The following is a 12,067-nucleotide window of genomic DNA, read 5'->3' on the forward strand; positions in this document are numbered from 1 at the left end:
ATGGCTTATCCGCTCCCCTTCACTAAATACTTCTGCGTTTCTAAACATTTCATGTATCTCAATCAACAACCAAATTGTACAAAAGAGGAATAACCAATGCCACATCAGCATGTATGACTGTTGTGTGACACCTGAGCAGTAAACTTGCCTGTACCGCACATTCACATCTTGGTTCGTGGTCCTGAGTTTCACCACTAGGTGTTTAGTTTGGATCGGGAGCATAGCTGTGTGGTTAGCTGCTGCTTGGTTTGTAATTCTACATGTATGGGCAAACGGCTGCTTTCCTCCCACCTTCTGTATGTAGGGGCACTGATGACTCTACCATACTGGCACAAAATATATGTGCCGTGTTGGTGCTGAATGTGCATAATGTGATGACTGTACTTAAAACCACGTAGCGTTTGGATGGTGAGGGCAAACATCCTCACCGTCCACAACATACAGTACCAAAACAAGTTGATGTGCAAGAGCTGAATGGCATTTTCAAATGTTGCATGATTATTCAAATGAATCAGTGTTGCCTCCTTTTTAGTTTCAAAAAACTTATTTTAACCTCCCTCTCCATGCCCTGGCCAAGAACATTTTTTTTCTTTTTGATTTCATTTTAAATACAGCTACATTACATTGTGTTTTGTTAGCTTCATTTTATCTTCTGAAGTACAGTGATACCTCAGTTTACGAACTGAATTGGTTCCCAGAAAGTGTGTGTAAGGCGAAAAGTTCATCTGCCGAACATTTATTTCCCATCAGAAAACATTAAAAATTAGAATAATTCGTTCCCAGGTCCCTATAAAATATAATTTTCTACTAAATAAGCCTTAAAACGACACAAAATATACCTTATTTTATGTATAATAATTGTGCTATTGTGTTGTGATGTCTGTGTTGTCGTTGATGTAGTTGCCTCTTGATGATATCCGAGTGAAGTTGCCGTGCTTTCTCGGCAATAATACCCTCACACTGTCCCCTGCAAGCTGCTTTTCGTTAATTAAAATAATCAGAAATGTTATATGCTCGCGAATTTAATGTTTGGGAGGCGAAAACTTCGGCAGCTAAAGCGTTCGTAAGCTGAGGTATCACTAGTTTATTTGGCTTAAGTTGGCAAAGTCTTGTAAAAAACTGCCACAGCTAAACAACTCCTTCCAAGTGTTTGCTTGATCATAATGGCTACATCGTCCTTCACGCATGTGCACTCTGCACATAGCTGTCTATATATGGCAAAAAGATAAACAGGATTTGGACTGAAATGGAGAAATTGTGCTTTGTGCAAATTTTTAGTTTTTTGTTATCCGCTTAAAGGACAACCGATGTCTCCGGACAAGTTGTGTCCATAATTTGTAAAATTGCTTCAAATGACTTCTACTGGGCGTATTTTAATAAGATTCCACCGCATGTAGCTATATTTTACGTTTTAAGACTCGCGCTGAACATTCAGGAAGTCTTGTTTTTGAGTTTGTGACGAGTCCTCACGTGACAACCGACGTCACTTTTTTGTTTTTTAACTGACACCAGAAAAACGTTTTATAGCATCTAAAATACCCAAAACACGCAATATGGTATTTTTATTCACATGCAAAACACCAATAAAAATGACTTAAAGTGTCCAAAATCTGCAAAAAATTGAGCTGCAAATTGGGCATTTTCAGAAAGTCCCCCAGTTCGTGACGTCACGCCAAGACGTCTTGCATTGCTGGAGAATAAAAACAATGGCTTCAGATTCGGATAATATGCTTTCTTGTTACACATCCAGTTATGAATATGATTCAAATAGTTCTGAAGAGGAAAGCATACATGCTTGCAATCGATTAAAGAATTTATTCCGTGTCATTTTGAGGCAAACAGGCGGGGGGAATGTCTCACCCAAAAAGAGGTAATAAAATGGCCACTGAGCTGTGAGGAATGAATCAGCCCGTTTCCACAGGCTCATATATTCCTTCAACTGAGCTTGGACTCCCTCTGCTGGCGGCTTTTGGATGTAACACACGCTTTAAAAAAACAGTACAGCAAAATACATTGACGTGATGGAAAGACGCTACAATGCGAGGCGGTCCTTTTCTGACGTCACGTGAGGACTCATCACCAACTCAAAAACAAGACTTCCTGAATGTTCAGAGCGAGTCTTAAAATGTAAAATATAGCTATATGCGGTGGAATCTTATTAAAATACGCCCAGTAGAAGTCATTTGAAACCATTTTACAAATTATGGACACAACTTGTCCGGAGACGTCGGTTGTCCTTTAATAGCAGGTGCAATGTCGATGCGTCTGCCTCATCATTGCACCTGCCTCACCTTCACACCTGCCAGTCTTTAGCTCATCACTAAGACTCTCCTCCACACCATACAGACCAGTCTGAATATCAAACCTGTTGCTGGTGGTCAGCTACCGACTCCACCCCTCAAGTACACCTTGGTTTACTTTATCAATATAGGCACAATATTTAATATATTTTACTGTCCGGCCAATCACAGCTGAGTGTTGTTGGATTAATTAATGTAGTTTCTGATACTACCTTGACTTGAGCATGCATAGTCCGCAGAGAGAGAGAGAGAGAGCGTGTGTTTGTGTGTGTGTGTGTGTGAGAGAGAGAGAGAGAGAGAGAGAGAGAGAGAGAGAGAGAGAGAGAGAGAGAGAGAGAGAGAGAGAGAGAGAGAGAGAGAGAGAGAGAGAGAGAGAGAGAGAGAGAGAGAGAGAGAGAGAGAGAGAGAGAGAGAGAGAGAGAGAGAGAGAGAGAGAGAGAGAGAGAAACGGGGCAGGATAAAGGACTAAGTAGGGTGTGCTTTAAAGGGGCCAAAGGAGCCTATAAAGAGTGCTTTCATGCCCGCTGTTGTTTCCAGCTCCATGTGCGCAGTCACGCCGAGGAGAACAATTAACGCCAGCAGGTCCACTTCAACATGTCCGCTTTGGGTGATTAAATCATCATGCCTCAACGCGTTTAGGATCTTCGAATATTGAAATCATATTTTAATGGATGGATGCCCGTGTTTCCTAAAAATACCTCTTTTTGACACATCTCTCTCTTAACTTTCTCCCCATTTTCTTGAGCTGGCTCTGTACCCCGAGTATTCCGGCTCGTTAAAACGTTCGTGGCTGCTCTTTTGCATTTGATGCCACGGCAATGGGACACTGCCAAGGGGAGAACGTGTTCGCGCGTGGCAGGAAAAGTTTGCTTTGGACAGTGCTGGTCCTCTGGCTGTGCACGTCGGCAGACGGAACCTGGAAGACTGGACTTTACAAAACCAGGGAGCAAGCTTCAGCCTCTCATACCTCTATTTATCAGAAAAGGTAAGCGTTTTTTATTCACTTGGTTTGTTAAACTGCTCATTTTTGGGCAGAGGGGGTGGGGGGGGGGGGGGGTTCGGAGAAGCACAGGTTTAAAAATAGCAATTTTTAAACCCTACCCTCACATCGCGTGACCAAGCCTGCTTCTTTCCTTTTCGTCCATCTAGCGGGCCTCATTGTATTCTTGACATTTGGTTTCCCTTTTCCTGTCCATGTGTGCTGAGTGCTCTCATCCTGAAGTTGGCCCACCCTGGTGAGAGCACGTCGCCTCTCATGACTGTATAAAAGAACCATCTTCAAAGGTTTCAAATTTAGCTTGCCTCACAGATTAACTGTGAAGCGACAATTTCCCATCCACATTCACCTGCATATAGGATCGGAGGGCCGGAGGGTGGTCCGGCAGTTGAGTGGTTTGCACGCCCACTTCACAGTGCGGAGGTCATGAGTTCAAGACCCGGTCCGGCCTCCCCGTGTGGTTTGCAAATTCTCTGTGTGGGTTTTCTCCAGGTCCTCCGGTTTCCTCCCAAGTTCCAAAAACATGCACGGCAGGCTGGTTTAACACTCCAAATTGTCCCTAGGTGTGAGTGTGAGCATGGGTGGTTGTTTGTCTCTGTGTGCGCTGGAATAGGCTCCAGCAACCTCAGTGAGGATTAAGCGGTCTGGAGAGTGGATGGATATATAGGATCTGCATTGTGGCAAGTGTGTGGATCTGTGATGAAATTCCATTCTCAAGGGATGCTTGCTCAACCGTCACATCTCAGATGCTTAATCTTATTTGGAAATACTTTTTAATCCCTAATTATGTATTTATGCATTGCTTCTTACCGTGTTTGAATACGACTGGATAGGTCATGCTTCAAATTAGTTATGCACGGTACCGCTGATTGTTAATGTAAAACAAACTCCACAATGGGGGACCGGTGGCGGGGGGATTTTTAAGTTGTTGTTTTTTTTGGGGGGGGGGTCTTTTCCTTTGGGCTTTTCCCTTCAGGGGTCACCACAGCGAATCAATGTCCTCCATCTAACCCTTGTTTGTGCATCCTCTTCTCTCACACCAACTAACGTCATGTCCTCTTTCAATACCACCATGAAGAGGAGGTTTATTGATGTTTTGAAAGAGGACATGAAGTTAGCTAGTTAAAATAACGAATAGAAGCTAATAATGTATTGTTTGAGAAGAATGCATTGGTGGCTTTTTATGAGTGTTTTTGTAGAATAATGATGAATTCAGTGAAATTTAGTAAAATAATAATGAATTCATCGACATGGTGAAACCTGGTTGGTGAGACTTAACCTTCCATGCACTGATTCAAATTCAGTTTGCAAGTTTAAAGCCAGTGTGGATTTTGCATGTTCTCGTTGAAATTGTGAGTGTATATGAACTTGCGACTAACTCAGGAGCCACCAAACGTTTTCAAACTAGAAAGCTGCATTTCCTGGGTACTGTTTAAGCCAAAGGGCTTCATAGACACGTCGGGAAAAGCACCATTTGCTCAAATGACTTTTAATTGACATATTTTATTATAATACATTATCCTATGATGGAACCGCATTACAATTTTAGCTTTAGTGTGCCAACATTTCTCCTCCAAAACGTTGAGGTAGGGTCATCATCTCAGCCGAGGAATCCAAATGTACCAAAAACCGTGTGTACCGTCAGATACGCTTTATCCTCTCTTTTTTGTGTGTTTGTATGGGGGGATTCTTCTTCGAATAACAAGGAGGCACACTCTGCAGGTGGCTTTCAAGGCTTCCAGCCTGCATATGTGCTGCACTGGCCAACTTCGCTGCTTGGCTCCCCCTGTCACTCATTGCCTCAGGTCTGTGGACATATTTACTAAACACAAGCATCTGGGACTTCATTGCATCTGGACTCACTTTCTTCCATGAAAGTTGAGAAGTTTACAGTGGGTCCAGTGGTAGATAACATTTGTGGGACGGGAGCTGTTGCGGCCTGCATAAGGGTCAGGGGGTTTAAGGAATCATGGGATCGGGCGAGACTAGGAAAGATCTCGGAAAGTTTACCATGGGTAAAAGGTCACAAAGTGACATTTTAGGAAGTGGGTGTTTTGTAATAGAGTGATAACTCGGCTTACGAACGCCTTAGCTCACAAACATTTTGCCTTACGAACATTAAATTCGCGAGAATATAATCTTGGCATACAAACTAGTTTTCGGCGGACGAACCATGTGTGTGTGTGTGTATATATATATATATATATATATATATATATATATATATATATATATATATATATATATATATATATATATATATATATATATATCCCTACTGTCCAGACATGGCGGTGCCGGACTCTGGTCCCTGCTCTCAGGTTGGGGGGTGCAGAGGACTACTCCCTGCAGCTCCACTGATTGTTCCTATTGTTCTGACTAACGACTAGCCTGATTGCCACACTTCGACCGGTATCACCTCATCAGTATTACTAATCCCATGTTGCCTTAAGAGGCTATTATATGAACGATCCAGATTGAACCTGAAGGATTTCGTTGATTTTAAGTTAAGGATTTAGTTGATTTTAACCAAATTAACCAAAGATTTTAACCTAATTGTCGTCAAATGAGTGGTTGCTAGCTTTTAGGTGCATATGTGCTGCCGATTGAGGCCCACTAGAATTATCCCTGCGATGTTGATAGTCTTTTTTGAGAATTTGTTTAGTCTCCCCAATGTTCTGCTCTTTGCAATTGTCATTTTTACAATGTATTGAATGAACTACAGTAAAGTCTCGTTATATCGATATTCAAGGGAGTCCGAAAAAATATCGATATAACCGGGACTATCGATATATCCGACCCTGTTTGCATGTAATTTTCTCCGTGCGTGCATAGAAATAGTATCGATATAACCGGGACTATCGATATATCCGATATCGATATAACGACACTTTACTGTACATTACTTTGTTTTTCATTTGGCAGCCTATCTTTTGGATGCACTAATTTTTGCCTTAAAGTGTTTATCGGTTTGAAATAAGTAGGAATTTTGTGTTGCCAAAGGACTCTTTGTAGTTTTTCAGAAACTCCTGCGATGTAAGGTATTGCTACTCCTCTCCTTTTTGTTTTTTCAGAATTTTTGGTTTCATTCCCTATTCTTTCTTTCTGACATTTGTTAAATGACCACTGAGGGTACCCACAGTTTGTGAGTGCTCTCCTTTTGACTCCTTTTCTCTACCTTCAACACTTGTTGGTATTAGTTTAGCCCTATGCTGGAGGGTTCTGATAACTCCTAGTTTGTGTTGTAAAGGGTGGTTAGAATCGAAAAGTGCGTAGCCTTTCTAAAGACTTCTGTTTTTAGCGCTCTGTCCTCTTTTATAATTACTTTACAATCCAAAAAGGCTAGTTGGTTCTCTTTAATGTCCTCACGAGTAAATTTAATGTTGATGTCTCGGTAGACATCAACATTAATGTTGCCTTTACAACACAAACTAGGAGTTATCAGAACCCTCCAGCATTTAATATTGATGTCTCGGTAGACATCAACATTAAATTTACTTGTGATGACATTAAAGAGAACCAACTAGCCTTTTTGGATCGTAAAGCAATTATAAAAAAGCTTAGCGAAAGAACATAGATGGTTTGAAAGGGCAGTAAAAGGAGCGACTTTCATAAAACAACTAAATCCTTCATTAAACCGGTTTGGTGGGGTGAGGTTCAATCTGGATCGTTCATATAATAGCCTTCTCAGGCAACATAGGATTAGTAATACTGATGAGGTGATACCGGTCGAAGTGGGGCAATCAGGCCAGTCGTTAGTCAGAACAATAGGAACAATCAGTGGAGCAGCAGGGAGTAGTCCTCTGCTCCCCCCCCAACCTGAGGGCAGGGTCCTATCATAGCAGAGTCCGGCACCGCCATGTCTGGACAGTAGGGATATATATATTGGGCCTAAACTACCGGTTAGACTTTAGTTTGCTGACGAAGTTTCTTGGATAAGAAGCGAAACATCCGACACCTTCAAAGAAGTACAGATGACGGCTGAAGAAACCTTTTCATTGATGGACCACTCCTGTACGACTGAGCGCTCACACAGACGGCCATCACAAAGGTAAATAAAATGACTTTATTATACTGTACAGTTTATTTATTTAATTACAATACGATAGAACATTTATTATACATAAAATAACATATATTTTGTGTAGCTTTCAGACTTATTTAGTAAAAAAAAAATATGGGGACCTGGGAACGGATTATTGTCATTTTCAATGGTTTCTTATGGGAAATAAATGTTTGGCAGACAAACTTTTCACCTTCCACCACTTTCTGGGAACCAATTAAGTTCGTAAGCCGAAGTATCACTGTACATTAAAAGGGAATACTTGGAAAAATATGGATGAATCAGACAGCTGTGACTAAAATACAGTACAATACTATTGCCCGGACCTAAAATCGCACAATATATATATATATAAAATAATAAAAATACAATACTGATGTTTTTTTTTTCATAAATGCAGCTCTGTTGAGTTGCATGAAATTGTTTTGTCCTGGTGTGTGTCCCATAGAGAGAGTTCATAGGGAGGAGAAAAAAGACAAATGCATTCCCACCAACAAGCATTACTCAAATGAAAGGGGATTAACACTACTTGAGTAATTTCTCGACTGGTGCGGTCACTCTGTTGCGGAGTTGATAAAGCGCTCATTCACCCTCGTTCTCCTTTAAAACTACACAGCTCAGTCGTCTGAAAAGGGGAGGGGGGGGGGTAGTGGCTTTATTTGGTGCCTCGTCCATTTCTTTATCTTCCCGTTTGAACACTTGTCATGGTCTGACAGGCAGTCTAAGCCCTATGGTCTGGCTCATTCCTCATCCATCTTAAACCACGTCCACCTTTCTTTAAGTATGGGAATAGAGAGGACTGGGATTCCAGCAGCTCAGCTCTGTGTGGCTTAAAGCAGAAGGGCTCAGCAGTTCACTCACTACACTTCTATGAAAAAAAAGTATTTGAAAGCAGCGACACACAGCAACACTGGTTCGTCTTAATTAAGGTCAAATACAGGTCTGACTTTATCAGGCACAGTTTCAATTTGGAATGAGTTAAAAATGACAAAGATAGCGTATGGGGAATCATGATGGAAGAGTTGAGAAAATAAATCAATATCATATACATATTGATTAATATTGCGCTTTGACAACAGCTCAAGCTGTAACAAAGTGCTTAACATGGACAGTTAAGCAGTCACAAAGTTAGTAGAAAGCACCAAAATCAAGTCAGAATCATGCTGAGTCGAATACCAAACAGTACAAGTGAGTTTTTCTACGGGTTTTAAAAGATGGGCAGCGAGGGGGCTTGCCGAATGTTCAGTGGCAGGTCATTCCAAAGAGTGGGACCAGCAATGGAAAAGGCTTGATCCCTTCTAAGCCTCTGTTTAGTTTTTGACACATCTAATAATGTCTGGTCAGCAGACCTGAGGTCCCAGGAAGGTGTGTCGGAGAGAATGAGCTCTGAGAGGCAAGGAGGAGCGAGGCCATTTAAATTATTGAAACCAATTGAAAATACATGTAACTCTAAAATGTATAGGGAGCCAGTGAAGGGATGCTAGAGTAGAGGTTATGTGCTCCCTCGTACGAGTACCAGTCAAGTGGTGAGCAGCAGCATTCTGGACCAGCTGGAGACGCTTCATGGAGGTTTGGCTGACTCCAACGTAAAGTGCATTACAGTAATTGTGCCGAGATGTGACAAAAGCATGAATTACTGCTTCAAGGTGCTCATGAGAAAGGAGAGGTTTTATTTTAGCCAGCTGCCAAAGATGAAAGATTTAACAACAGCACTAATTTATCGGTCAAGTTTAAAGTCACTGTCCAGGTTAAGAAGTTTGTGACTTTTGACTTTAGATAAGGAGCCAGCAGCCCAAGTCTCCAGCATGCAATGTAGATGGGCCACTGGGACCAAGCAGTAACACTTCTATCTTTTTTTTTAATCGAAGTTTAGGAAGTTTTGTACCATCGAGGTTTTGATTGCCTCCAGGCAGCATAAAAGTGGCCTCAGTGAGAAAGCATCTTTTTTTGCTCAGTGGGACATAGATCTGGCAGTCATCTGCATAGCAGTGGAAGAAAATTCCATGTTTCCTTAGGATGGAACCCTATAGGAGCGAGTATAGTGAGAAAAACTTCGGTTCCAAAATTGAGGCCTGCGGGTACCACGTGACAGCAGGGCAGCCCATACAATTTCATCGTGCCTTGTCCAAATGGTCGGAAACCACTACATTTGGTTTACATTATCCCTAATATTAGATGTACATGATCCACAATGTGTGCCCCTAATATTGTATACATGTATTTAATGTGTTGGTTTGATAGAGCAGAATTCCATTTATGCTGTGAATCTTGAGCTCGTCTGTCTGTCTGTCTGTCTGTCTGTCTATCTATCTATCTATCTATCTATCTATCTATCTATCTATCTATCTATCTATCTATCTATCTATCTATCTATCTATCTATCTATCTATCTATCTATCTATCTATCTATCTATCTATCTATCTATCTATCTATCTATCTATCTATCTATCTATCTATCTATCTATCTATCTATCTATCTATCTATCTATCTATCTATCTATCCAACTCTGATGGAGTTGTATTTTCAGCGTCAGAGCGAAATTGCTATTATTGTGGTTGCAGTTTACAATAGTCACGAACTCCAATGGATGTCGTGTTTCTCATTTTGATCACTTCTAACCATTCATTTGCATCATCCAAAGGCAAATTTCTTACACAGCTTGTGAATTTATCTTACGAGAGCAAGCATGTGTGCTTGCTATTTTTGCAGTGAGTGTTTTTTTATAATTACCAAGCCATTTGTCCACACCTGAAACGCAAGATGGCACTGCAGACGAATGCACCTTCTTATTTGGGAACACTTAAAGATGCACACAGCCATGACACACTCAAAGGCAACAGGTGTCCACACCTGAAAGGCCCACACACACAAAGACATATGGGGGTCCTCCTTGCATCTCAATGACTGCGGTGAGAAGGCACTTCACTGTGACCTTTGATGACCACTGGTTGCTTTGAATACTCTGTTCTTCATCCACAGCAGATGCACGCTCTTTGAACTTCCACCATCAAGGCCCACTATTCTTTTTGTGTCTTAAAAAACATTTGTATCACAATGGAGATATTCCCCATTTACAACAGCAAAATGATGAAAGGGAGAAATTAGGAGACAAAAAGTATATTAAGAAACGGATACAATATACGTATGTAATAAATATAGATGATTAAAAATGGGTGAATGGGGGTGGGTCCAGGTTTTCTTCCATTGCTCATTTAATAAGCCATCATCCCTTGTTTCTGATCATCTATTGCTCACTTCCTTTCTCTCGTTTGTTTCACACGTCAGTTTGTCCTTTGCCTTTTTAAGCAGCTGCAGATTGTGACACCCGCTCACTTTAATTATGGCTGCGCAATGTGTCGTCGTCGTGTTTGTCTCACATGTCTCTCCAATCCTATCGGAGGAGATCTGTTTCTTTGGTGGTGGCCTTTCAACACATCTGAAAGCCATTCCAAATCTGCCGACCCCCTTGTTCTTTTTTTTAATACACATATATTTTATTACTGTAATGGTGGCAAAAATTGCATCAAATAGTGGTCCAGGGCCTTCACACAGTAGTCGAACTTCTTGCCATCCCCTAAATGTTACTGACATATTTTCCACTAGCATCTGCTCATGCAACATTTTTGGCCCTCTTAGCTTTTGTCTGCCAACCTTTTCCTCTTCTCTCAATCCTCAGTACGAAGTGTACTAAGCACTCTCATGAAAAATGTAGGCTTTCTGAGCTGCAACAACCAGATGGGCCAACGCTGAGGATTTACTAGATTGTCATTTTCAAACTGTTGGCCGCAAAAGATGGTTAATGATTTATTTATGTTTCTGCAGCATCATTATGCCATGTGTGTTTTCTGGATGTGATACACACATTGGACCCGCTCCAGTCAGGGTTGTTGACTGTTTTAAAATGAGAGTTGTATTACCAAACAAGCATTGTATGAGAAGGAAATTAATGGAGTGGACTTGACTGGCCAATTTAGCATTTCATAACTTGGTTGTACTATATTTAAAGGGCAACCGACGTCACTTTTTTGTTTTTTAATCAGAAAACGTTTTATAGCATCTAAAATACCCAAAACACGCAGTATGATATTTTTATTCAAATGCAAAACACCAATAAAAATGACTTAAAGTGTCAAAATTGAGCTGCGAATTGGGCATTTTCAGAAAGTCCCGCCGCCAGTTCGTGACGTCTCGCCAAGACGTCTTGCATTGCTGGAGAATAAAAACAATGGCTTCAGATTCGGATAATATGCTTTCTTGTTACACATCCAGTTATGAATATGATTCAATTAGTTCTGAAGAGGAAAGCATACATGTTTGCAATCGATTAAATAATTTATTCCGTGTCATTTTGAGGCAAACGAGCGGGGGGGGGGGGAATGTCTCACCCAAAAAGAGGCAACAAAATGGCCACCGAGCTGTGAGGAATAAATCAGCCTGTTTCCACAGGCTGATAAATGATTTCCATGGAGCTTGGACTCCCTCTGCTGGCGGCTTTTGGATGTAACACACGGTTTTCAAAAAAACAGTACAGCAAAATACATTGACGTGATGGAAAGACGCTACGATGCGTCTTTTTTACGTCAGGAAGATGGTCCTTTTCTGACATCACCAACTCAAAAACAAGACTTCCTGAATGTTCAGCGCGAGTCTTGAAACGTAAAATATAGCTATATGCGGTGGAATTTTATTAAAATACACCCAGTAG

At 41.1% G+C, this 12,067-nt stretch overlaps 1 protein-coding gene across 4 annotated transcripts in view; it reads left to right on the forward strand.

Moving 5' to 3' along the window:
* Positions 1-2,805: 2,805 nt before the first annotated feature.
* The window catches only part of emid1 (EMI domain containing 1), a 77,730-nt gene continuing 68,468 nt past the window's right edge, over positions 2,806-12,067 (forward strand). For all 4 annotated transcript variants that reach the window (XR_016114706.1, XM_088994397.1, XM_088994396.1 and 1 more), the window contains exon 1: positions 2,806-3,285. Coding sequence is in view for 3 of the 4 variants with exons in the window: in XM_088994397.1 (XP_088850523.1) it covers positions 3,119-3,285 (167 nt within the window). In the remaining variant the exon portion in view is untranslated. The remainder of the gene's footprint in view (positions 3,286-12,067) is intronic.

This window comes from Hippocampus bargibanti, linkage group LG04 (assembly GCF_051943395.1).
Source record: "Hippocampus bargibanti isolate YZ-2025 linkage group LG04, ASM5194339v1, whole genome shotgun sequence".
NCBI lineage: Eukaryota > Metazoa > Chordata > Actinopteri > Syngnathiformes > Syngnathidae > Hippocampus > Hippocampus bargibanti.